Here is a 27,985-nt window from a genome sequence, read left to right as displayed (position 1 = left end):
CGAGAGGTCTAATAGGACCAGGATAGAGGAACAACCTCTATCTCTGGCCCTCCAGAGATCATCAACCAACGCGACCAAGGCTGTCTCTGTGCTGTGCCCAGGTCGGAAGCCGGACTGGCGTGAGTCTAGATACTCGGATTCGTCAAGGTGTCGTGGAAACTGCTGCGCCACCACATTCTCAACAACCTTCGCTAGAAACGGAAGGTTGGAGACTGGACGATAATTAGCTAGCTCCGTTGGGTCGAGTGAAGGCCTCTTAAGTAAGGGCCTCACCACCGCCTCCTTCAAGGCGGTTGGTAAGGATCCCTCACCCAATGAGGCATTCACCAGGCCCAGAAGCCAGCCTTGGGTCACCTCCCAAGATGCCAGTACCAACCAGGAGGGACCCGGGTCCATTAAACATGTGGTGGGTCGCAGCCGTCCACGCAACCTATCAAAATCCTCGGGGGCAACAGAATCAAACTCCTCCCAAGATGGTCTCACAAGACTCGCTGTTGGCGGCCCGTCTGGTCCACTGAGTGGGGCCCATCCGCTCCGGATCTGAGCGACTTTGTCCTGCAGATATTCCCCAAATTCCTCTGCTCTGCCCTGTAAGGGTGCCCCCTGCGTCCTCTGTGACAAGAGGGAGCGGGTCACCCTAAACAGGGCGGCAGGGCGGTTATCCGCGGACGCAATAAGAGTGGCGCAATATCTACGTTTGGCCACCCTTAATGCCACAAGGTAGGTCCGCAAGTAGGATCTTACCTGTGTTCGATAGAATGCCAATAGCAATATTATTTGGTTCACAAAACTTAATTGTATTTAAATAACTTTTGGACTGAATTGGATATTGAGCAGGTTTTTTTTAACTCCAACGTAGGTCTATAAACCTCTGCTCCTTACCAACTTCAATAGCCAATTGTTTTATATTCACTTTTTTCAAATCAGAAAAATAAGCTATTGGCATGTCCTAGAATCCCCACTGTTGCCCTTTTGTACATTCATTAGATAAAAAAATGTTGAATCTCCACAAAGTGTTCAGGAATATCTCCCCATTGGTGAATTCTGGCTAATAATGAGAAATACTATAAGATCAGTAAAAGCTTGACTTACAACTACAATTAGGACAAATGTCTATGGAGATTCTCAATCATCCAAGTCAAGGGTGCTTTTTCCAAAAGGCAACTGGATTTTCTTGGTTTTGCTTCTTATCCAAGAAGCTTCTTCAGTTCTGAAAAGAGAACCTAGGAAGCTTCCTGGTTGAGAAATGAAATGTTTTCAAAGAAAAAACCAAGAAAGTCCAGTTGCCTTTTGAAAAGCACCTTTGGGCCACGACAGGATTTCTGCAGTGAAGCTGGCAATTTTTAAGTGAGTTGCACACAATTTTAGGACCTTTTTGGCCATGGGTACTCAGTGAATCACTGCAGTTGTTAAATGAATCATGCATTAAGTGAATTTGCCTTCTCCCATTGACTTGGGAAAATGGCAATCATATGACTCTGGGATGCTGTAAAACCATCGTAAATAGAGTACACGACAGTTGCCGAGCACCTTAATTTTGATCATGTGATCATGGGGATGCTGTGACTGTCATAAATGCAAGAACTAGCTATAAGTAAATCTTTTCAGTGGGTATTTTCATTTTGAATGATTGCTAAGCAAAAAGTTGTAAGTCAAGGACTATTTGTAATTGGGATTCTGCAAGAGCAAATGCTGTATGTCCATTCAAAACTTCTATCAAGATGCTTCTCTTTTACAATTAATTTCTGTCTATCCACACTTTTATGGAAATGCACAATTACCAGATTTTATCTTTCTGGAAGATTAAGATTGAATATTTATAAGCAGATTTTAAAATTAAATATCATTACCAGTGTCATCTTTACTATTTCCAATGAGTATACGTAGAAGTCTAGTTCTGTACTGGTTAATAAAACATTGCGAAAGTTTCTATCTTTTGTCCTTTCATTTCTAAACTGATTTATTGTGAAGAGAGTTGATTTATAGTATAAATTACTATTGCAAAAAATACAGTGTGCATCTGCTAACCTTACTATTTTTAGAATGCAAGAATATGAGAAAAAGCAGATATAAACAAATTATTGTACTAATTAAATGTACAAATCATCCACAAATTATCTTCCTATTGCATAGAAGGGTCTGAGCTATCTTGGCAGTGAGCTATATATTATGGCTGGGAATACCCTATGGGAGAGAAGGGAACTTGTAGTGCTCTGAATCTTTATTTAGTTATGGGATTTGTATCCTGCCTATTTGAGTATGTTGGCTGGATAACACTTAGCAGAATAAATAATAATAACTTAAAAGTGAATTACATGTAAGTTAGAAAATAGTAAATTATAACAAAGTTAAGCTAACATAAAAAATTAAAGATAAAGCGGGGTCAAAAGCATTAGTGGGCTCATTAGTTTTTATGTGCTCAAGTTTCTCCCCAAATAGCTACAGTTTTACTGCTTTCTGAAAACTAAGCACTGTATTCCAAAGGTAGCCAGCCATGCTGAGCAGACCTATCTCCAGTATTGGAAAAGCCAGTTTTTTTAGCAAGTGCTAAGTTCAGAGGTCTCCATAGGAGTCACATCACTTACCAGAATTATTCAATAGATGATAATGAGCTCTCTTATGAAAGTGACCTAAGTTAATGTTCTATTTTTCTCTATTAATCTTAAGTCTCAATGGACTGTATATAACTGTCAAAAACTATTACTTTGTGCACATGAAAAATAGACTGAGCATATGTGTGAATATGAAACATTTTAGACAGAAGGAAGGAAACTCTGTCGCACGTGGAAGATCAAGTTTAGTAGTCATCTATGGAAACCAAGCTTTCATCTGCAAGAATTTGTATTACTATACCTCTGCAGTGCAGAGAATATAGCAAGCTTCATAGTACTATAATGTTGCCATTTTGTTGGGCATACAAAAATAGAATGTGGACAAGCACAAGGTTTATTTCCTTGACATTTTTATTATTGCAAATATACTGGCTAGGATTCTATGCTGGTTTGGCTCCAAACCCAAAAGAGAGAATTATGATGTCCAAATATTCTTCAGGCAATTATTAATTTCTTCTTTGTGAAATATCCAGCATATTGTTTTACACAGCTTATATTATGAATCTATTGCACCCTAAAGTTTAGGTGGTGTTTAATAATAGGTAGTGCTAATGATTGAAAGAAAAACCAGATTATGTTGATACTCTTGGCAGCTGTCACTGTGACTATATATATACTCCAGGATGGGGCTCTATTGGATCCGTCATATATTGTGTCTCTATGCATATCCTGCTTTCAGTCCAACGTGTGCACATGACTATTTTCAACCCTTATCTCCTATTCCTGCGTGGGCCTTTCCTTCCTATTTGCAATGTTAGTTGCATATATCTCCCACTGCATGCCAAATCTTTGACCTGATTGTGCTGCTCAATGAGGAGCAGTGACAGCTTATAATATAAGTAAATGTCATTTGAGTGTCTGTTTGTTTTTGTTTTTGCTGACCGCCTATTAATGTTGGGAGCTGTTTAGGATGTAATACTTTCTGTAGAATTATCAAAGTTTTGGGTATTCTGTTTTAAGAACAGTTTGATAATATGAAAGTAGGTTTATTGTTATACTTAGTGAATTCACATAGACAAGAGTGTTAAAACAATTGTCACAATATGTTTTACAATATAATATCTCAGAATGCAATACAGTAGTTTTTGTTCAACTGTAAATAATCTAAAATCTTCCATTTAAAGATTGCTGCAGAGACCTAAATCACAGTCCTCTTATCAAAAGAACTACATCTACTTCTTTTTCCAAGGGAGAAGGAGGAAATACGGATTGATCAACCAACTTTTCTTATTGTCTGTTTATGCTGAACAAATTGCTGAACAAATACTAATACAAATATTCATACAAATGTTTGATCAAAACTTCCACTTTCATTTTAGCAGCCACCACTGTGCCCTTACCTGTAGAACAAGCAAGCTAACATCTAAATCAAAGACAAAGTAATGCCAGCTAAAATCATAAAAGTTTATTAGTAATTAGATTAATTACAACTTTTTATTTGTGAACACAATAAAAAAATTTGTAGATGTTTGCTTGCTCTCAGAAGAACTGTGCAGATATCATACATCTGTTCGGGCTAGCTAATGCCATCGTGTTTCCCAAAATTGAGTTTGATTACTATAATTACCAAGAGTTATTCTTCCTAAATAATCACCAAAGATTAGCCATTGATGTTATGGACAGGTATCGAATAGTGTAATGACCAATAGTTACTGCCCAGACAGATCAACAATTCCTTCTCCATGTTATCTTTGAACTTTCTGAACCAAAAAATTCTGTGACTCGTGCACTCCTGTTCACAAAGGAAAACAGTGAATAGATCAAAGTATTATGTTGATGAAGTATCGTGTCAGACTGAAGAAGCTACTTGGATAAGCAGCAAGATGTTTCAAACAAAAAAAGTCCGGTTGCCATGACTCAACTTTCAGATGAAAATATTACGTTTGCATGATTGCACAGTTTGTACCAGCAATTATGGCTGGCGAATGGCAGAAAATTCCTGATCGTCAGTGTTCAACAGTTTGTATGAACAGAGCTTATGTATTTGCTTTGGCAATAAAAGTACATAACTCTGCCTACATTTCAAATTTATGGGACTAGAAATTTCACCTAATGTGGTTATCATACCAGTAAGGATCTGATACTCCCCAGGGAAAATATAAATTGCCCTGAAAAACCTTCAAAGTAGTTAAAGAGCAATATATTTGTTATAGCTAAAATGTGTGCACTGCTTTTTTACTTATAACTCATAAGGCAGGTTCTAGAAAGTAAAAATAATAATTGAATTTACCAAAATTCCATCTTGGAGTTTCCCATTTTTCTTATCAACTGTTTATTCCAAAATTATAGGCATAAAACCAGTGCTTTGCAAGCACTTGTTTCAAGCCCAGAAGCAAAGTAAAAGATTACATGTTGTTAGTCAACATCTTTGAACTAAACTTACATATCAATATATTTTAATGCAGACAGAAGATAAATCCTAAATATTCTTGACAGAACAAAACCAGTTAGTAAAACACATATATGAAATTCCGTTGATACGTTGGGTTTTTTTAAGTAACATTTTAACAGCAGGAATGCTTGGTTTACAATATTGAGGAAGGGAGATTCCCAAGCTCAAATGAATTACCTGATGATTGAGATGAAAATGCAATTAATTAGACTAGCATTTTTCAAACTGATATCTACAGGATATTTGGAATAAATATTCCCCAAATTTGCAGTAATCATGGCAAATTCCTATGCTGCAGGAGAGTAGCTTGGGGTATCCTCCATAGCTAGGATGGTGAATAGTGAGGGAGCTATAGTTCTGGATGCTATAATTCAGGGGGAGAACCCAGTTTCCTCATTCCAAACTTAAAACAATTCTAACCATAATAATCTATTATAAGCAATTTCAATGTATCTATACTAGGATTAGGCAACCAAGAACCCTTTCAAAGATGTTTGCTTATATTCAGAGGATTGGGTAGAGCGTTCTATCCAGTGGACTGCAATGATGCAGAAGAAAGAAATAATGAAGAGAAGGAGTGAAAAGAAAATTAAAAAAAGAAAAGAAGCTGTATCTACAATTGGCCTCAACTCTGTGCTCCTCATGCAGATGGTCTATGGTGGTTCTTGACAAAAGCAATGGCCACCCTAAAGAACTTTCACTAGGTAGCTGAATACTAATCTGTGTGAATAATGACCCTGCTATGCTCTCACCATCACTGGGTCGTTCTCATTTTCCTCAGTATTCTCATGTAGTTTATTAAGTGGGTTCAGGAAAAAGAAATCAAGAACAATATAGTTGTTCTATGTACAGAAGATTTAATCAGCCCCTTCCACTGCTGTCCTTAATACCCTCCACAAGCTGGAGATAAATCTCTGTCCTGGGAAGCCCTTTCTACATATGCAGCCTTCCTAGATAAGTGATCCAATTCTTGAAGAGGTCATAAAGATGGAACAGTTATCCCTGCTATTCCTAATGATGGGATTAATTTGAATCCCCAAATAAAGATTTTCTACCTACCAACGCCCACCTGGATTCTATTCTACCTTGAGGTTAGCGGATGGCATAATTGGCTTGTCCAGGTGCCAAGTCAGCAAAAGGAATTAAATCCAGGATGCTTGGAAATCAATGAAAAATTATCTTATATACCATAATTGCTGTTTAAATACAATGCTTAAAACAAGCATAATGAAGTTCTTGGCCTTAAATATAGTGAACTTCTTGGACTTTCCTGAACTAACCATTCTATCCTTCCCTACTTTGATCTGATCACTTGTCTCAGATTATGGTACCTGAAGACTTTACCATTACTTTTTATGGGCCAGGGAAGGAGCTAAATCTACCTCTCATTCTATCACTGTTGATCTCTGGAGCAGGCTGACACTGTGTTACTTCTCAGTTCTGAAATATAATGGAATAACATAAACGTATATTATATACAGCTGCACTATTTGGAAACTGAAGATACTGCATATGGCAGGTACTTTTATAAACAAAAAGCTATCTCCAAATTCAGAAATAACACTTCATAATTTTATCAAATAGAAAGTTAAAATATAAAATTCACGGGGTATGAAACCATGCAATTCATTTAATAAATCTTCCTCTATAGATCTATTTTTAAATGAAAGAAAAAGAAAAACCAAATTGCACCAGATTATCTGGATTTCCCTTGGTTATTGTTTAGAGATAGTTGCTTTTCTTTCCCTTCTCTGAAATGTGTTTGCAAATCCTGGAAAGCCCTTTAAATGCTAATACAGCACAAAAAGGGGATTTTCTTTAAAATATTTTCTGTTCTGAGTGCCAGCAGCTTTATGAGTCAAAACAAACAGTTCTCAGATGTACCGTATCAATTACTCAAGAGCGTTGATCTGAATAGTATAATGCTGGGTGATTTATTTATTCAAAAAAAACCTTTTGAGATTAGCATGATTGCCCATAAAACCATTTGATTTTAATTGTTTTTATGAAAGAATACATTTTTTTTACTGCAATGGAAAATCCAATTACGTGTAAAAGCTCTGATTCTGATACCAATCCTTTATTCTGTCTGTCTACCTATCCATCAATCCATCCATCTATTCATCCATGACAATTTTGCTTCAGATTTAGGAAGCAAGCAAAAACAGCTACCCAAATTAGTTTCATAAATATTTATCAAAAGAAAAAGAGCAATTAATTATCTATATTTAGGCTCCACTTTAGAACAGGCTTTCCCCCGGCCTTTTTTTTAAAGCTAAATCATGAAGATAGAAGATGAACTTAGATCAGCACTCCAGTCTTTAAATCAGAAGGCTATAGGAATTGATGGAATACCCTCTGAAATTTGGCAGACGACTGAAGTGAAATCAGTAAAGGTTGTAATTAAGCTACGTTAATAGCACAGTGGCCACTAGCTTAGAAGAGGTCAATCAACATTCCAATACCAAAAAAATGAGACTTAATAGATTATGCAAACCATACCTGTAATTTCACAATTAGCAAAATGTTTAGGATCACCCAACACTGATTGGAAACTGAGTTAGATGGAAGGACTTTTGTCTTACCGGAATGGTAGTTCTCTATGCGCTGCGGAAGAATCCAACCCTGGCTTCAACTTCTGTTTGTCTGCCCGGTGACTTAGTTATTTTAGAGACTTTGGCCATGCCTCCTAGGTTTGACTGCCTCCAGTTTCTCAACAAAGACATGACCAGAAGAAGGCTTGTGACGATCAACTATGTGATGTGCCATGACCATCTTCAGGTAAGCTGGGCCCGGACCCATTGGTGGGATTGGATTCTCCTTACCATTTAGGTAAGACAATGGTCCTTCTCCTGTGTGCTGCTTGGAGAATCCAAGCATGGGATATACCCAAGCTTAATGTCTCATGGGTGGGACATTGCATGGCCCTGTCTACTTTGTGAATCTTTTGTAGGACTCTCTACCCAAATGATGCCTCAGACGAGACAAATGAGTCCAGCTTATAATTCTTGATGAACGGTGATGGAAAGGCCCAAGTAGCAGCCCTACAAATCTCCTCCACTGATGCTTGAGTAGCCCAGGTGGTGTGTGTGGAGTGAGCCATAATCCAGCCTGGAACCTTTCTGGATTGGTGTTCATAGGCCAGCGCAATACAGGCCCCACAGCCATCTGCCAATAGTAGAAGGAGACACTTTTTTGCCTATTGAAGTGGGCTGGAAGGAAACCCAGAAACATTCAGTTCGATGGAAGGAAGGTGTCCTCTTCATGTAGTGGCAGTTCGCCCTGCTGACATTTAATTTATGCCACCCTTTTTCGGTGGGGTTGCTGGTGTTGGGACAAAAATCAGGTAAAATGACCTCCTGAGATCTGTGAAAATGTGTGTTCACTTTAGGAATGAACGATGGGTCCAGCCTGAGGATGACCCTGTCCTGACGAATGATAAACAGATTATCTCGAATAGAAAGAGCCATCAGCTCTGAGATTCGCCTTATGGAGGTGACAGCTACAAGGAAGGCAACCTTAAGTATCAGAAGACAAAGAGATGTTGTCTTCAAAGGCTCAAATGGTGGATTGAAGAGAGCATGTAAGACCAGGGGAAGATCCCATGTGGGATAGCGCTGAACGACTGGTGGTTGCAAGTTCGATGCACCCCGGAGGAAGCTACACACCCTTGGACATTGAGACAGAGTGCGATTGGATTCAGTCCTTAGAATCATGGACAAAGCGGTGACCTGCCTTGGGAGCATGTTTAGGGTGAGCCCCTTGTCGAGTCCATGTTGAATTCAAGCAACTGAGGAACAGAGGCCAGGATGGGATTGATAGGGATGGTAGAGCACCATCTGCAGAACATGGCCCAGGTCACGTCGTAAATCCGGTTCGTAGAGTCATGCCTCAAGGGCTGAATGGTCTGGATGGCTCGTTTGGATAATTTCCCCTTTCTCAGGATATCCCTCTCAAGTGCCAGATGGTTAGCAGGAACCACTGAGGTTCTGGATGGACCAGCACCCCCGGCTGAGAGAGATCCTGTTCTGGTATATCCGCCATGGACAGGAGACTGAGAGGCTGATCAAGTCCATGAACCATGGACATCTGAGCCAGTACGGAGTGACCAGCAGGACCTCTGCTTCCTCTGTGAGAATCGTCCTAACCACCCATGGGATGAGGGCAAGGGGCAGAAAAGCGTAGAGTAGGCCCTGCGGCCATGGACTGTGGAGAGCGTCTGTTCCTTCTACTCCCGGTGTCGGGTACCTGGAGAAAAATCTTGGGAGATGAGCATTCTCTGGTCAGGTGAACAGGTGTCCTCGTGGTCGTCTGAATCTGTCGGATAGATGTTGAAAGAGATCCAGTTGAAGATGCCATTCTATCGCCCTAATCTGTAGGAGATGGCGAATCTTGGCTTCCATGCACTTCCTCTTGGAGGGATCCTTGGGGGTAGGGCAAGTTAAGAAGTGGCAGGAAGGGGGAGACAGGAATTCTATTGTGAGGCCCAGCCTGACTGTCTGTAACAGCCAAGCATCTGTGGTGGTCTCCTTCCACTGGGGGAGGAAGGCTTGTAAGTGACCACAAAGGGGCAGAGTGAGTAGGGAGTCAGTCGGCTCTCTGGAAGGGCATGATTCCAGCCCCGCAGAAAAGTCATCTGACATAAGGCTGTTGCCTGCCCCTGTCTCTGTAGACACTCCTGTCCTCCTATCTTCCCCTTGGGAATAAGGTCGCTGAATCTGGGGAGCAGGGAATCCAGATTCAGCTGGTAGAAAGGGCTGTTTATATGAATAGGGAGAGACCCTGTGGTCTGTCCACTTTTGAGTAAAAGGAAGGACCTTTTTCTTGTCTTTGGTCTCCACCAAGACCAGGTTAAGAGCCTCACCAAAGAGTTTGTCCCCTTTAAAGGGAGATGAGGCTAGGCGCCATTTGGACTGCATGTCTGACTGCCAATGACAGAGCCATGTGATGTAATATTGATAGCTAAGGCTCGAGATGTGAACTTGAGCATGGTGTCTGCTGAGTATTTGGTGGCTACCACTACCTTATTTAAATCTTGGCGGAGCCTGGTACCTTCAGGAGGAATCTTATCTAAGAGCTGGCAAAGCCACATGAGTATGGCTCTGTTAAAAAATGAAGCCGAGGTGGCTGCTTTGATAGTCCAGGCTGAGGCATGGTGAGCTTTGCGGAATGAAGTCCCTGCTTTCTTGTCTTCTACCTTCATCTCCTCCATAAGATCTGAGGGAATGAAAGCAGAAGACATGAGAGTGGCCACTGTGGGAAATATACCTTAGGCCAGTGATGGCGAACCTATGGCACGCGTGCCACTGGTGGCACGCGGAGCCATTTGTCAGGGCACGCAAGGCACTGCCCTGTCAGCTGGCCAGCTGAGTTCACCCTTTTTTAAAGCCATTTTTCACCCTCCCCAGGCTTCAGAGGCTTTATAGGAGCCTGGGGTGGGGGCGAAAAGAGCCCCCACCAACCCCCCCAGAGGCCCCCCGGGGGCTTCATGAAGTTCCCTGAAGCCTCCGGAGCGCAAAAAACCGGCCCTACGGGCAAACCGGAAATTCAGGAATGGACTTCCTGTTTGTTCGGAGGGTCGTTTTGACTGCCCCGGAGGCTTTAGGGCAGCCTCTTGATGGTCCCTGAAGCCTTCGGAGCGCTTAAAACGAACCTCCGAGCAAACCAGAAGTGACTTCCGGTTTGCTCGGAGAGTCGTTCTGACTGCTTCAGAGACTTCAGTGAAGCCTTCTGAAGGTCCCTGAAGCCTCCGGAGGGCTTCCGGGGGGCGGGGGAGGCTGTTTTCACCCTCCCCAGGCTCCTATAAAGCCTCTGGAGCCAGGGGAGGGTGAAAAAAGCATGCAAAAATGGGGGGGTCGCGCCTATAGTGCACGCATGCACACTGGGGGGTCACACATTGCATTATGGGTGCAGCACACCTACACACGACCCTCCTGCGCTCCCCCCACTTATGGCACGCGGGCCAAAAAAGGTTCGCCATCGCTGCCTTAGGCCATTGGAGAAGAGCCTCCAGGTCAGGTCCCACAGAATACAGACTCTTGTTGCTTATACTGGAAACTGTGATGGAACCAGGCTGTGACCATTGATGTTGGACCACATCAATGAATAACTGAGGAGCAGGGAACACTTCAGGTTCAGCTGGTGGTTCAATGAACAAGCTATCTCTCTTGCCTTTCCATTTCTTGGGTAGTTCTGAATAGCCGCTCTTCAGATCCAACTTTGTAATGGACATGGCCTTGTAAAGAAGGGATTTTAAAAAAAGTTGGTTTGAAAAGGCTGGTAAATGCAGGTCTGTCATGAACCATGAAGGCCTGGGCTTGTAAAATGGTGCTGGTGCAGAGGCACATAAAACGGTGGCTGTGATTATGTCGCGAATGAAAAACAATGACAGCAGGAACTGCTCCAGGCATGAAGCCGAGCTAGTTCCCTGAGCTGGCTACAGCCTGGAGCGATTCCGCGCTCCTCAATCTCCTCTGGAGCCAATGCGGACCATTGGAAGCCAGCATGTGCTGTTGTGGCTTGCCGCAGCTTCAAAGGAGCGCTGCCACAATCGTGGAGCAGTCAATCAGCGGCTGAGATGGGCCTCTGAAGGGAAAGCGATGCTATTGCCTTCAGATGGGCATTTCAGCAGCTGCGATGAGGCTGCTCGCCCCCTCAGTGCCTAGCCTGCAATGCTGTTCTGAAGATAAATGTCAAATACAAGATAAAACACTAATTGTTTTTGTTTCTCTTTCTCTGCTCATGACTGAGAAAGATCCAAGTCACACCTTATGGGCTTGACTGAATTGAGAAACTGGAGGCAGTCAAGCCTAGGAGGCATGGCCAAAGAATCAAAAATAACTCAGGCACCCGGCAGACAAACAAAAGTTGAACCCATGGTTGGATTCTCCAAGCAACGCACAGGAGAACACAGTACATTATTGCTGGTGTAAAAATAAGTCAATGTCACAAATAAGTCACTGATTAGAGAAAAGCCTTCAATTGTGGCATTTAAGACAGGCTGCAAAATGTGCAATAAAAAATAGGAAATCCAGAACATAATACTGCCCTCATGAAAACGTATACATAGGTGAGAAAGCCATAGTACTGATATAAAAATGTCACAATTTACTAAGATATACATTATATACTGACAGCTGTAAGAACAAATTTGGAACACCATTAGCAGACTAGGAGATTAAAATTGGAGAACATGGACAAGAATGACTCCCATATTTACTATATAATTTTTAGGAAGAATATTATAAGACCAATAACAATAATAGATGAAAGGATTCAGATAGTTACTACCCCATAATGTTTAAGGTAATATAAACACATACAAAAACACATATGTATTTATATTATGGTAATTTGTTGTGGAAATAAACAGAAGGGAAGCAGAGACTCTCTTACAAGAAAGTTTTCCTACAACATTTTTATTTATGTTTTACTCAATTTTAGTTGTTTCTTTTTCTGTTACTCCATTGTTACTATCCAATGTAGAATTTGTTTTTCCTTTGCCTTTCACTTAGGATAGGATAGGATAGGATAGGATGGGATAGGATGGGGTGCCTAAAACAAAAACACCACTACTTTCATTTACGAAACAAGGGAAAGGCAACAGGTGCAACTTCTGTTAGTTCTATCACTGGGAATACTTTTAGTGAATCAGAATTTGGAGCCACTTCATTCTAGGCTTTAGTCATGGTTGTTGCCACCATGTTCAGGCGCCCATGGAGGATTAAATAGGCAAATTATGTTTTTGTTTGTATTGGATTTTTTTTCTGTAAAAGGAATTTTTCTTTTGCCTAAAATGTACTGTTTAAACATAATTGCAGAATTATTATAAAATATATATACAGAATTATAAACATGACTGGGAAAGACATAAAATATCCCAGAAGATGAGATTCCTAACTGGTGTGGTAGCTGATGCAGCCCAGTAGCGTTTAACTGAAAACAAGCTCTTTTCACCTATGTAGAAAGGAAACTGCCAAAGCAACAAAGGAACAAATGATTAGCTCTTAATTGATAAGATAATTTTGGCAAACTGCAAGAGAAGGAAGCCCAACTTTAATACAGCTTGGATTGATTACAAGAAAGTGTTTAACTGCCTGCCACATGATTGGACAACCAAGTTCCTAGAAATAACAGGAGTCAATTGAAACATTAGAAACTTTGTGCAAAGATCAATGGCACAGTGGAAGACACAGTTGCTGGTCATGGTGATAGACTGGGAGAGGTTAATATCAAGAAAGGAAACTTTCAAAGAGACTCACGCTTGGCAATGTTTGTCATTAATTCTGCTGTCAATAATACTAAACAACTGGACAACAAATAATACTAAACAACTATATGCTATGCCTTCAAGGAAAAAAAAGCTCTTAGCAGTTTGCAAAATAAAGTCAGGGTGTCCAAAAATAAATATGTATTAAGCACATTTTGATTTCAACATAAATCAAACTCACAATGCATTGCATTTCAGTGATCCACTTTTGGTGTACACCAGTCCTTCTCAACTTTGGTCACTTTCAGACTTGTGCACTTCAGCTCCCAGAATTCCTCAGCCAGCCTTGCTGACAGAGAAATTCTGGGAGTTGAAGTCCACACATCTGAAAGTAAACAAGGTTAAGGAACACTTGTGTACATGATTTGGGTGTATGTTTTGCTTTGACTAGAAACTCTACCATATAACAGGTGATATGCAAAATCAGAAAATATATTCCTTTAAAATATAGCAGAAAATCCAATAATAATGTCTTACAATTTTGACAAATAACAAAAAATTGCATTTCTATGTATCTAAGACACTTTGAATACATATAAATATTCAATAATTTTTAAGATATATGATATGACAGTTGAGCAGTAGTTAATTTTGTCTTTAAGTTTTCATGAAAGTTTATGATAGTTCTGACTGCCCAGTGATATTTTCGTTAAGCAATGCCAGAAAGCTGCAAAATATTATAACCTAGGTACTGCTTAACTTGTTCGTTTAAGCAGGCACCAACAGTGTTCCAACAAGAAGTCCAAAGTATCTTGCCACATTCAATCAATACCTGTTTTTACTCAAATGAGCATCTATATGGGACCATACATGAAAAGATGCAATTGGTGGTGGAATGAACCCACTTCCTCCAAATAATATTTTCTGCTTCGTATTGGAAGTACAGCCACATCCCTATTTATAACACTTCAATTTTTCTATATGGACATGAAGGATATTCTGACAGTGGCCATTTGTCATGTTTTCTAAATTGCATTTGAGTAGGCCTTAGAATTCTACAAATGTCTATAGTTATGAAGAAGATTCATTTATAAATGACTCCTGTCATTCAATGTTATTCACACTGCCATTATTTCTCTTCTGCTTTATTAAATTAGATGAGCAGAATGTCATGCAATCCACTCGTATCAAATACAGGAAAGGAAAAAGAGAATGATTCTTAAAATTGGCTTTCTCTAAACTAATTTAGCTATGTAAGGTGAGGGGATTTGTAGTTTAACTATACATGTATTATGTATGTCACCTCCAGGTGAGATAGGCAGCATATAAATTTAATAAATAAACAAATAAAAGTGTGTACTTACAGGTCATTGTGAATCAGGCCATAAATCTGTGGTACGTTATGATGATAGATTCCTCGCAGGATAATTAGTAATAGTATCACAACAAGGGCTGGAAGACCCCAACCCAAAAGAAAAAAAATTAGATAACGCCGTTCTGTGTGTTCATCGTTCATCACCAAGATATACCAAAAATTAACAGCCTATGGAATAACAGAGAACCAATCAATATGCTTAATAGTATTTTACTAACAGTTCTGTAACAACAACTTTTTATCAATATACTTATGCCAACATCCAACCCTAGTGACAGAAAACTGACAGCAGAAAAAAAAAACCTAGTGGTCCATCGAGTCTGTCCTTTGAGTTTTTTCCTTGCTGTTTTTGTTTTTGTTTTCTTTTTAATTAATTATTTTAATTATTTTTTAATTTTTGTCAGATGTTGGATGTATGCTTATCCCAAGCAAGTTTAAGCTCAGTTACTGAAGTTTTTATTGTTCAAAAATTAAAAAACAAATAAGCATGGGTCCATTGCAATCTATATTTGCAACTAGTTGGTATCAAATATAAATATCCTTGGGCCTGCCTCTACTGTATAAAAGCAGTTGACATAGATTAAACCAAAAGGCAGCATGTACAACAGATAAAATATTAGAACCCAGGAGAAATAAGTTCAAGTCACCACTTTGGGTCAGGCACCTCTTCAATACATCCTCACAGAACTGCAAAAGGGATATAAAATGAAGAAGAGAAACCTTCCCTCCCTTCTTATAAGTTGCCTCAGGTTCCCAGAGAAACAGAGATGTATGAATGTCATAAATCAAAACAAACATAGAGATTCGTTCTGAATGAACATTAAGAAAAATATTTTAATAAGGAAAAAATGTTCATGAAACCAAAGGCATCACTCTATAATGAGAGGCGAGACCCCCCGCACATTGCAGGGTTGATAGCCATCTGCTGAAGACACTTGTGTTGAGCTGCAGGCTCTGGAGAAGATGACAGTTTTATGCATGTGTAACACAGTGTAAAAAAAGAGCAAGGCTAATTTTGATCAGACAAACAGAAACGTATTGTTTAATTTTTAGCCCTGTCACCTGAATTGCCGAATTAGCAGTTAATTTGCATAACATGCAAAACAGACTGTCTGCATTTGTCAGACTGGAATATGTAAGGGCTATTCTGAATCACACATCGAACTGCTGATTACATCAGTGCCCATATCATTAAACCTATTTGTATAGTGCTTTTAGATAAAATGAAACAATGCCAATACTTGACAGCTGCTAAAAAAAAAGTCTTCTGCTAGACATTACATCATCTTCATTATCGTCATCATCATCATGAATGTATGTAGGAATCACTGGTGATAAAGTAACCCCAAAACTTTTGAAGCCCAAATCTTTTTCTCTCCTAAATGAACCATTTGTAAGCAGTAAGTATTAAGTCACATTGAATTTATTTCCAATACATTAACTTTAAAATGATCTAAAAATTTATCCAGCTCATGCCTCACGAGAATTCAGCATTTAGTGATAAATAGGCAATTGTTTAAATGTACCTTGGCAAACATTTGGAAAGGTCAGAGAAGGAAATTAATGGCTACACATTTTCTTAATACAATCAAGGATAGTTGATGTAGTGGACATTTTAAATAACATACTGTGAGTGTGTGAGGGTGGATATATGTTTGTATGCACTTATATGTATTTATTAGCAGCTCATCATTTTAATAAGCCTATGAAGCTTTCTGTGCCCTGCATTCATTCATTCATGACCTGGTTGGGACACGAGGGAGGTTTACCCCTCGTGGAAATGTGCCCGCCAGGTTATCGAGCATTTCACCAGCCTCGGGCCCAGGGAAGGGGCGGCGGGGTAGCAGTGATTATCCGGGAAGACTTAGAGCCGAGAGAGTTCACCGTGCCACAGACATCCGGGTGTGAGTCCCTTGTCGTGAGATGGGGCCCAGGGAGGCAGTTGGGCCTGCTGATAGTATACCTGGCTCCTCGCTATACGTCAGCGGCCCTGCCTGAACTCCTCGAGCTGATCTCATCGGTGGCGGTTGAGACCCCCAAACTTTTAGTGATGGGGGATTTTAATCTGCCGTCGATGGGAGAAGCGTCTGAGGGGGTTCGGGAGTTCATGGCTTCCATGACAGCCATGGACCTGACCCAGTTAATTCAGGGCCCTACTCACGAGGGAGGCCACACGCTGGACCTTGTCTTTGTCTCTGGCCAGTGGATGAGTGATCTGGGAATAGGGGATCCAGCCATTATTCCCCTGTCATGGTCGGATCACTCACTTCTCCGGCTGGACTTCCCTGGTGCTACCCCCCGCCGCGAGGAGGCGGAACCGGAAGGTATTAGATGGTTCCGCCCCAAGCGCCTGATGGAACCAGATAGGTTCCAGACGGAGCTTGGGCCACCTCCTGTGGACCTGACCCGCCCCCGAGTGGAGGACCTGGTAGACGCATGGAATAGTGCGACTACCGGGGCCCTAGACCGGGTGGCGCCTTTGCGGCCTCTCCTGCGGCGACGAACCACCCTGGCCCCTTGGTTTACCGAGGAGCTAAGGGTGATGAAACGCCACAAGAGACGCCTAGAGAGTCGTTGGAGATCCTCCCGTTCCGAATTTGACCAAGCACAGGGACGAGCCTATTTGAGGACGTACCTCGTGGCACTAAGAGCGGCAAAACGTCAACATTGCGCCGCTCTTATTGCGTCCGCAGATAACCGCCCTGCCGCCCTGTTTTGGGTGACTCGCTCCCTCTTGTTTGAGAGACCGCGGGAAGCCCCTTTACAGGGCAGAGCAGAGGAGTTTGGGAAATATCTACAGGACAAAGTCGCTCAAATCCGGATGGGATGGGCCCCTTTCAGTGGTTCAGTAGAGACGCCCGTGGCGAGTCTTGAGGGACCGCTTTGGGAGGAGTTTGACTCGGTTGCCATCGAGGATTTGGACAGGTTGCGTGGATGTCTGCGACCCACCACATGTTTATTGGACCCGTGTCCCTCCTGGCTTGTACTGGCATCCTGGGAGGTTACGCGCGACTGGCTCCTGGGCCTAGTGAACGCCTCGTTGGGTGAGGGGTCTCTACCGGCCGCCTTGAAAGAGGCGGTGGTGAGGCCCCTGCTCAAGAAGCCTTCCCTGGACCCAACGGACCTAGTCAATTATTGTCCAGTCTCCAACCTTCCTTTCTTAGCGAAGGTTGTAGAGAGTGTGGTGGTACAGCAGTTCCCACGTCACCTGGAGGAAAATGATTATCTAGACCCACGCCAGTCCGGCTTCCGACCCGGGCACAGCACGGAGACGGCCTTGGTTGCATTGGTTGATGATCTCTGGAGGGCCAGAGATAGGGGTTGTTCCTCTATCCTGGTCCTATTAGATCTCTCGGCGGCGTTCAATACCATCGACCATGGTATCCTGTTGCACCGGCTAGAGGGGTTGGGAGTCAGGGGCACCGTTTTACGGTGGTTTGGCTCCTACCTCTCTGACCGGACGCAACGTGTGTTGGCAGGGGAGCAGAGATCGACCCGGAGGCCACTCACATGTGGAGTGCCACAGGGATCGGTGCTCTCGCCTCTCCTGTTCAACACATACATGAAACCGCTGGGCGAGATCATCCGTGGTTTTGGGGTGGGATATCATCTGTATGCTGATGATACTCAGCTATACATTTCCACCCCGAACCACCCCAATGAGGCCGTTGAAATGATGTCCCGGTGTTTGGAGGCCGTACGGGTCTGGATGGATGGCAACCGACTAAAACTCAACCCTTCCAAGACGGAGTGGCTGTGGCTTCCGGCCTCCCGGTTCAACCAGGTGCTTCCATCTCTGGCCATCGGGGGCGTGCAACTAGCCCCCATGGAACAGGTGCGCAATTTGGGCGTCCTCCTAGATGCCCGGCTGTCCATGGATGACCATGTAACAGCCGTGGCAAGGGGGGCGTTCCATCAGGTCCGCCTGATGCGCCAATTGCGCCCCTTATTGGACCGGGATGCCCTACGCACAGTCACCCATGCGCTAGTGACGTCTCGCCTGGACTACTGCAATGCTCTCTACATGGGGCTTCCCTTGAGATGCACTCGGAGACTACAGTTGGTCCAGAATGCGGCCGCGCGGGTGATTATGGGGAGGACTAGATACTCCCCTGTAACACCTCTCCTGCGCGAGCTGCACTGGCTTCCTGTGGTCTACCGAGTGCGTTTCAAGGTTTTGATTATGATCTTTAAAGCGCTTCATGGCACAGGACCTAGTTACATGCAGGATCGCATCCTGCCCCATGCATCCCTACGACCAATCCGCTCACACAGAGAGGGACTTCTCCGGGTGCCGTCCACTAAACAGTGTCGGGGGGCGACACCCAGGAGCAGAGCCTTCTCTGTGATGGGTCCAGCCCTGTGGAATGACCTCCCCCGTGACATCAGGATTATTTCCGATCTCCGCTCCTTCCATGTACAGCTGAAGACCCACCTCTTTCAATTATCTGGCCTGGCTCAACCGTAAATTTTTTCTTATTCCTCCTGACAGTCCTTTTAAATTTTTTAAATTTTAAATTTTAAATTTTGTTATTATAATTGGGGTATTTTAACGGTGATTTTTAACTGTCTAATGTGATGTAACTTGTTACCTCCTCCGTGCATGTATGTCTTTGTATATATGTATGTTTATGTGTTTGTATATATGTTTTATGTTTTATATGTTCTATTGTACGCCGCCCCGAGTCCTATCTGGAAAGGGAGCGGCTAATAAATTCAAATTTATTAATTTATTATTATAACTAGGTTGCTTTCTTTTTCTGACATTAAAAGAACAAAGTGCTAGGTAGAATGCATCTTACTGCATGACCTTGTAATAAAACTAGGCCATGCTTCAGCTACAGACAGATGAATCCTGAAATTTATTTTTGTCATTCTATTTAGTGAAAGAGCTATGATCCCATTAATTCTACCTCTTAGAACAAGTGTTTTCAGCCATGCAATTTTCTAAGAACTGGTACTATGTGTCCTTACCCTTGTTTTCTGTAATTGTTTAATCACCGTTACGTATCATCTTATCTCTTATTGCATAAATGATAATACAGACTCAACTGGACCTTGCAAACTTTGTGAGCTTGGTTTGTTTGCTATTTCCTGTATGTACATTCCTGATATGTAATCCCATTTTTTAATCTTGATAAATATGCACCTCTCATCTTTTGGTATTCTAGAATTAAATAGATCAAATACAAACAGCAGATCTAACTTTAGCAATATTTTTCTGTTGCTATGGTGTAATAATAACAATCAGTTGTGTGGACTCAAAAAGGTACAGCCAGTATCCTAGCTGCTAGAAGAATTAGCTCATGCAGAAATTTCTAGTGTGCTGAGGAGTAAATCAGAAATAATTTGCACTTTATTTGAAGTGCAAAGATGAACAAAGTTCACATCAGATGTTGAGGAACCAGAAAAATCTGATAATAATTGGACAAGTGAAACACATCATTCATGGATAAGACAAGAGACGCTGGCATTGATGGAATACTACTACAAGAGAAGACCTAATAAGGGGGAATAAATGAAAGCAATGTAAAAGTATGGATGGACAGAAGCAGAGGTGGTATTCAGCCACTTTGGACCAGTTCACCTGAAGCGGTAGTGGAAATCGCGGGTGAGCCCGTCCCCGCCCACTCGCTCCTGCTCTATGCTGTCCTATTTCGGCACATTTTTGAGGCTGGGCACATGCATGGAAGGTGCACAGGGGAGTAAAGTGCATGTGCAGAAGGCCAGGCGCATGTGCAGAAGGCTGGGTGCATGCGCCTGTGAAGTGAGCAGGTGCGGGTGCGGCAAACCGGTGGTAACAAAATGTGAAACCCACCACTGGACAGAAGATCTGCAACTTCACTAACTGAGAAACAGCTTGTAACTCAACACTTAACGTAATTAAGAGGAAGCTGGTCGCACAAGTTCAGATAGACCAATTATACATTATGGTCCATAGTGAAGAAGACTCGAAAAAACAACTGGCTGTGCAATCAACCCTTGAAGCTGGAATGTAATTAGCACCTTCTTTATTACAGAGCAGAATAGCTGTTATGAGGCATAAGACCATGGATAAACTAGATATAATCAATTCCCAAGACTGGATACCAAGGCTCAGTAGAGAAGTACTATCAAATAGTATCCTAGACGATTCCAATAGCGTCCTTGCAGAATTGTTTAGTAATCTGTATTCTCCTTATTTTTTAAAAGAAAGAGCAAAAGTAGATCCAGAATTTCAAGGACCTATCCTATTTACAACATATAAAGCATATAGTTATTTTCTTACGACCTGGGTTAGAGAATATATGATGTTGACTACTCAATTTTGTTGTATGAAATGTTACATATATTAAGCATATTACAACACAGTTTTCTCTATTTTTCACAGATTTACATATATCAGTTTCCAAAGATTTGGGTTAAGCTTTTTTAATAACCTAAAGAAAAATTAATCCACTATGTAAGCTAATTGGAGAACTGGAATAAAGCATCAAATAACCTGAGCCTTGGAAAGGATTATACATAGTATTAGCTACAGGGAATTTTGATGTAAACATTCCTTCAAGTTGACTTCTGGTTGTTAGATGGATAAATTCAGCCAGTTTCCTTAAGAACAATATGGAAATTGAGGATACAGAAGGCAGAATGTGTTTCTTTAGAAATGTCCAGTACTGAGATCCAAAGAGTTCAGTAGATATAGCATGGGCAACTCTTTTTATCTGCCAGTTGCTCCTTTAAAAAGAAAAGAGTCTTCTATATTTTTACAATGCAATGAGGGCTGAGGAAAATATGTATTTGAGGTAAGGAAGCAGCAACAGTTTAATATGTTAATAGGAAATAAACACTGTGATTACAGTGGGAGTCATCACTGTATATAGGCAACAGGCAGTTTGGTATATTGGTTAAGATGCAGAACTAAAAGCCACAAGACTGTGAGCTCTAATTCTCCCTTAGGAATAAAAGCCAGCTGGATGACTTTGAACCAGTCACTCCCAGTCTTGCAGTGAAAATAGGAAGTAGGAACATTATATATGATATTTTGCACACACACACACACACACACACAATTATACAGTGTGTACCATTCTATTATATGTACCATTATATATGATACTTTCAGTTGTAAAAAAACAAAGGTGGGACATAAAGAGGAGCAGAATGATGAGAAGGAGGTAGGAAGGAGGAGGAGGAGGAGGAGGAGGAGGAGGAGGAGGAGGAGGAGGAGGAGGAGGAGGAGGAGGAGGAGGAGGAGGAGGAGGAGGAGGAGGAGGAGGAGGAGAAGAAGAAGAAGAAGAAGAAGAAGAAGAAGAAGAAGAAGAAGAAGAAGAAGAAGAAGAAGAAGAAGAAGAAGAAGAAGAAGAAGAAACATTTATGCTTCTTTTTGTAGAAAAAAATATCCCCCCTAAATATAAATATGTGCTAAATGAATATCAGCCAAAAGCAAAAGGACAACAACTGCATAAACCCAGGAAAAGGCTCAGCCCTTCTAGGAACTGTCGAGAAGCTCTTTGTTCATTGCCAAAACAGAATTTTTACTAACCTGAATAAGCATCCAACTGAACTGACAAAGGTAGAGATAGTGGGTAACTGAACCCAAAGCAGAGCAACTTTCTTCAGAGAGCTGTTGACTTGTGTAAGCTGAAGCCAGAAATGATATCTAGAAGAGAATTATAGTGACATTAGTTTAAAAATATATTCACAATGATAAGGAAGATATCAGACTCACAATTCATAATATTTTATGTATTAGTCAAGCACCCCACCATACTATTTTGAATATGCATATACCATGCTTAAAACTTTTTTCTTGAACTAAATATTTTTATGCACTTTGGCCTAAATGATTTATGCAAATACATGACTGCTGGATTATCCCTGTTCAGTAACTCTCAGATATACGGTATACTCTGTTAAAATAAAGCTACTAACCAAGGATCTTGACAGGATCTATAAGTGAAACATTTCAAAAAACAATGTGTTACTCAATAAAACCTTGAATCAGGGTTTCTTAGTCTGCGATCCTCTGAGGGGCTGTCAGCCCATCTGCGGATTTCCGTTTTTGAGGCTCACACACATAAGCATTTGTCCAGGAAGAGAAGTACCAAGGTCTGACAAGGCTTCAGCTCTGCTTAATCTGCTCATGCCATCCCCAGCCCCCATCTCCAACCCCTGGTGCATGCTCACCCATGCTGAGCCTTGTTTCCAAGCTTTCTCTCCAGGAGGGTTTGAGGTCTTTGTGGGAGGTGGCAAGCAGTTGGGCCAGGACCATGAGAATGAAGGCAGGCAAGGAGAAAGCCTCCCTCCCCTTCTCCCCAGGTCCATCTCCACCATGCCTTGCAAATAGGAGTCACTAGAAGATGGGAAAGAAAGGCATCTGGGGGAGTAACCAGTGGGCTGTTGAGTAGTTTTCTGGTGGCCCTGATTGTCTTTCTACTTGAATCAACTGAAACCACTGTCATTGTCAGGTGACCATCGGAATGTTGGATCCAGGTCATCTCTTTTTTTGTTTCAGTTGGGACTTCAAACACTTGCTAAGCAAACAATTGTAAGTCAAGGATTACCTATACTGTGTCCGAAGAACCAGTGCAATGCACATAAAAAAATGTTCCAACCCGCTTACATTCTGCTTTCCTTCATATGTAATAGATTACTTAGCCCCTTCCTTTGATAAGGTTATCTGTATCCTCTGTCTGCTTTAACATCAGATTTTCTAACAGGTTGCCCTAATGGTCATGTTTGTGGCTAAAGAGACCAAAGGACACAGCTGCAACATCCCTGATGTAATTCCCACCAAAGGATAGGAACAGAAATGCTATGCTTGCTCACTTTTGTATCCAATAGCAAAATGCTTCAAAGTATGATCAGAGACATATTTAATGCAAAAACATTTCAAAATTAATACTGTTGGAAGCCTTCCCTCCTCAGATTAAGATATTTTTTATTCTTAATGTTAAAAAGAGGTAGGATAGAATATTTCCCCTAAAGGAGAAAAATCTTAACAAAGGCAGAAAGCAGCCCCGGTTTTCCAATCTTAGGAAAAGCTGGAAGCTTGAAGAGGCTGGTCTTTAGGAATGGAGCTATAATGCGGCCAATCCATTCATAAGCAAAGACACTCCAAATAAGCAACACAAGAGGCAAGGGGCAAAGGTTGACAAGATTAGCTCAGACAAACACCTAGGATTTGTACTTCTTCACCTTTTGCCTGTAGAGCCAGCCATGACCTTTACATGACCCCATAGGAATCTGGCAACAGCCATTAAAATATTGAAGGACATATTCTTGCACAGGAACAGGCATCTCAATTACAAAGCTCCAAATAATGTATAAAAGCCCATCTACTCTCAATCCCATTTTATCAGCCACCCCAGAAACATGCCACAGTCACTAGTGTTTGGCTTCAACATAAATAGAGACTTCCTTTCCAGCACCCTGCCTCATTTTATTTCCAGCATCTTTCTCCTGCCTTGGAACCGGACCCAATTTTACTTCCAACAATACTACCATGGAAAAAATATTTCCCTCCTTTTTGGGTTCAATTAAAAATATAAATGGAAGAAAAAGTTGAAATCCTAAATCCTAACGAGAATTTTGAGGCCTTGAAATTAATAACGCCAATCTGGGAAATTAAAATTGAAACCTTGCTCCTATCTAAAATAGTAATTCAGATTCTTTTAATCTGGTATATTATCTCCTGCTATAAATTATTCCTTTCCTCTAGTCATTAAAGTGAATTTGTCTAGTTATGTAAAACAGAGTAAAAGTTGCTCCATCTACTTCCCTCATTATAGAGCCTCCTTGCCAGTGTGAATTTCTACCAAATATGCAGCACTGATTTATACAATGGAAGATACAAATGTGGTCCATATTGGATCTCAAATATCTCTTCTGATTGGTCCACATTGAATCTCAAATGTCTCTTCTGATTGGCAGCAGATCCCTAAGTTCCCAGTAGAGACATTCTCAGCTTCCGCTAGATGGGTTTCTTGAATAGAGACAATGAGGTATTCTTTTATTTCCCATCTTGTATTTTGCACTTGTCACTGTACAATGTTCTGAAGTCTTTGGAGATAGTAGGAAATTAAAATAAGTGAATAACTAAATTAGTTAAGGAGCCAATACTGGTGAATGTAGACATTTTCAGACATTGCAGATCTCTCTTCATTGCTTTCATTTCATTTTTATTATTTAGAGTTAAAATAAAGACAGAAATATCAGCTTGTGCAGACCATACTGTGATTAATGTTGGTTTTGGAACATGGAGCATATGAATTTCTACTGTACTTCATGAATTTGGCTTATTAAAATAGTCTCCTTAATGCTTCTGTTTCCGTTAACAATGGCTTTAAATATAGCAGCAGTGTCACTAACTTGTGTCACACTTTAATAATAAAAAATGCATTATTAAAATGTATTTTGACCAAACCTCATTTTAATCATTGCTGTTTCTTACAAAAAACATATAACAAACATAATACCGATTGATAAAAGTCTGTATAATGAATGTGGCAATAGCTGGAAACAGCAGAATAGAAGAGAAAGAACTGGAGAAGATAATAAAATACAAATACCTACGAATAGAAATAGAATGACTGTGGCAGAAGCAGGCAAGATAGTAGTAATAGTAGTAGGGGTCTTGGGTGCAATTCCAAAACAACTGGAGCACCACTTGACTACCATTGTCATTGACAAATTCACCATCGGTCAATTGCCAAAAATGGTTTTACTCAGAACGGCTTCCATCCTGGGACGATATCTGTAACACTATCAAACATCCGGATCTGCCTATCCCAGCTCCTTGGAAAAGATTTGATAGGTAGACAAAAATGTCAAATCCAATCTGAACATCTGGCTGACTGTGTGACAAACCATAATAATAATAATAATACTTATTTTGTTCCAGAACTACGTACAGTATAATAATGACTTCAAACTCCTTTAAGATATTTTCTTAGTTTAATGACCTAAATAATTTTTCAAGAACAGTTTGTATGGTTCACAACTATTAAAAACTTTTGTTCTGTAATCAAACCAGGGATGGGTTCCTGCCAGTTCTAACCTCTTCTATAGAAGAGGTTCCACAAATCTACCGTGCCATTTAGAACAGTTCCAGCTCCCTCCACCCGCCCATTCTGCACCACGCTTGCCCCGCCCACTGCTCACTGATTGGCTGGCTCACCAATCGCCCCGCCCGACTCTAAGAGTCCTATATAAACCTTAAAGTCTTAAAGCTGTCAAGTTTGAACATCCCTGGATTTTTTTTTCTAAAGGGTTAGGGGTGCAATGGTCTTGTAACTTGACAGCTTACATCAAAGACTTACGTGCTTCAAATGCCAGAGTTTCTGAGCCAACATTTTGGTTGCTAAGCAAGAGCATTGTTAAGTGAGTTTCACCACATTTTACAAGTTGGCCACGCCCATCCAGTCACATGACTGCCAAGCCACTCCCATTTGGTCACATGGCTGGCAAGCCACTCCCACTTGGCCACATGGCCAGCAAGCCACTCCCACAAAGCAGGCCACACCTACAGAAGAGGTTCTAAAAAAATTTGAAACCAGCCACTGAATCAAATACATTATTAGTGCTAAGAAGTGATTCATTTTTTTCACATATAAAAACACAGGCTAAAATTGCTCCCAAAATAGAAAAGGATTTGATTCTGATTTGCGTATCTCAGCCATAAAATGAGTTGCTCTATTCAGAATTTTAACCTACCCCGTCAGTCAATTGTTTATAGTCCTCAGAAATAAAAATGGAAAAATATTGCTGCACCTTAAAGGCCTATTTTCTCCATAGAAGTTTAAGGAAGGATTAACTAACCTGGTACCATACATTGTCACAGAAGGAAGTGTATTTCTTCTTTGCTAACAGAACATGACATGCAGACAAACAAATAAAAACAAAAATTGGCAAGACTAGTTTTTCTACAATTTTAGAACTGAAGGGGAACATGCTCTGGTTTGATCCACTATCCAGAAAGTATAGGCTGCTGGGCTGTAGATGATTTGGGCATAGAGCCTTATTGTTCCACAGTGATGTGCAGTCAGGGGAGGCAGGGGAGGCACAGCCTCACCACTGTCATCATGAAAAAAAAAATGTAAAAGGAAAAAGGCGAGAGCTGAGCTCAGGCTGAACTAGTTGCTGCCTCACCGTGGATAGCTCTGCTTAACTGTTTAAAAAAGCCTCTAAAAAAGCGCCCTCTACTATGAGGCAGGAGAACTGCATGCCTCATCTAGTCTGACTTTAGGCATTTTATGATCACTCGAGCAGAGTTAAGCAAGGGTTAAAAGGCTAAAAATTCCTGACGTAGGTAAGGCACGCAGTTCTCCTGCCTCATAGTAGAGGGTGCTCATTTGGGCGGGGCTTCTTCAGAGGACCCGAGGCAAGAGCAGAGTTGAAATCCTCTCTGAAACAGCTGGAAAAGGTACGTGTGGGTCGGAGGGAGGGGGAGGAATTCAAACTTCAACCTCCTGGTGCGGGGCTTTGGGCAAAGGCTGGAGGGAAGGACTCTGGCTCGCTTGTGCTCTCCCTGGGATGTAATTTGATTGCAGGCAGAGCCACGTTGCCTTTTCAGTAATCAGTGAAGCTGGGCTGGATCCTTCCGGGGCTGGGGGAAAGTGTTTGTGCTCCTGTATAGCTCTTTGACTGGCTTCCTGCCTCCTCCTGTGGCCTTCTCGCTGGTGCTCTTCCCTCCAATCCAACTTTGTGTCTGTGTGTGTGTTTGTTTGTTTGAGAGGGAGTGAGTGAGAGAGAGGGAAGGGGGTAGGAGAGATAGTCCAATCCAACTTCTGTGTGTGTGTGTGCGTGTGTATTTGAGAGAGGGAGAGAGAAAGGGAGAAAGGAGGGGAAGGGAGAAGAAAAAGAAAGAAGGAAACTTCTTTCGCAAAGGAGAAAAACAAATTCTGTCGCTTTAAATCGGAACTGAGCATGCCTGGCTGTGGAATTCTGGGAGTTGAAGTCCACAAGTCTAAAACAATTTGAAACCCACCACTGTGTCAGTGCCTCACCAGCCATAAACCTCACCGCACATCACTGTTTGTTCCAGTTATTCAGCTGGCTGCCAGCCCCGGAGGCCATCTTTTTCTTTGGATCTTCAGGGCTGCCACACTTGGTGGATGGGCATGCTGTGGGAACTGGGAGAGAGGTTGGATGGCAACAGGGTGAGATGTACAGCCATAACAACATTCTTTCACTGGGAGTGAAAGATGTTCAACCGGCACCTGGAAAGGCGTGACTGGAAAACAACTCCAGTTAGGATGGTGACCTGATTGGACCATGCGATGAACATGTGGGTGCAGGAGAAGGGACTTGGACTTTCTTTTGGGTGGGGAAAACCTGGGAGACTTCAGATTCAGGGTTTCCCAGATTTGCCAATATGACATCTCTAATAAAAGGGAACTTTGAGGAAATGCCTGACT

At 41.6% G+C, this 27,985-nt stretch overlaps 1 protein-coding gene across 1 annotated transcript in view; it reads right to left on the bottom strand.

Moving 5' to 3' along the window:
* Positions 1 to 27,985, bottom strand: part of ADGRV1 (adhesion G protein-coupled receptor V1) — a gene marked incomplete at its 5' end in the record, with an annotated part of 278,532 nt that overhangs the window by 66,600 nt on the left and 183,947 nt on the right. Inside the window, 2 exon segments of the mRNA XM_081943817.1 lie at positions 14,578 to 14,756; positions 22,111 to 22,227. Coding sequence (XP_081799943.1) covers positions 14,578 to 14,756; positions 22,111 to 22,227 — 296 coding nt within the window.

This window comes from Natrix helvetica, assembly GCF_964273705.1.
Source record: "Natrix helvetica genome assembly, chromosome: 2".
Classification (NCBI taxonomy): domain Eukaryota; kingdom Metazoa; phylum Chordata; class Lepidosauria; order Squamata; family Natricidae; genus Natrix; species Natrix helvetica.
Note: the sequence above shows the minus strand (reverse complement) of the source record. Positions and strands in the feature narration are given on the sequence as shown.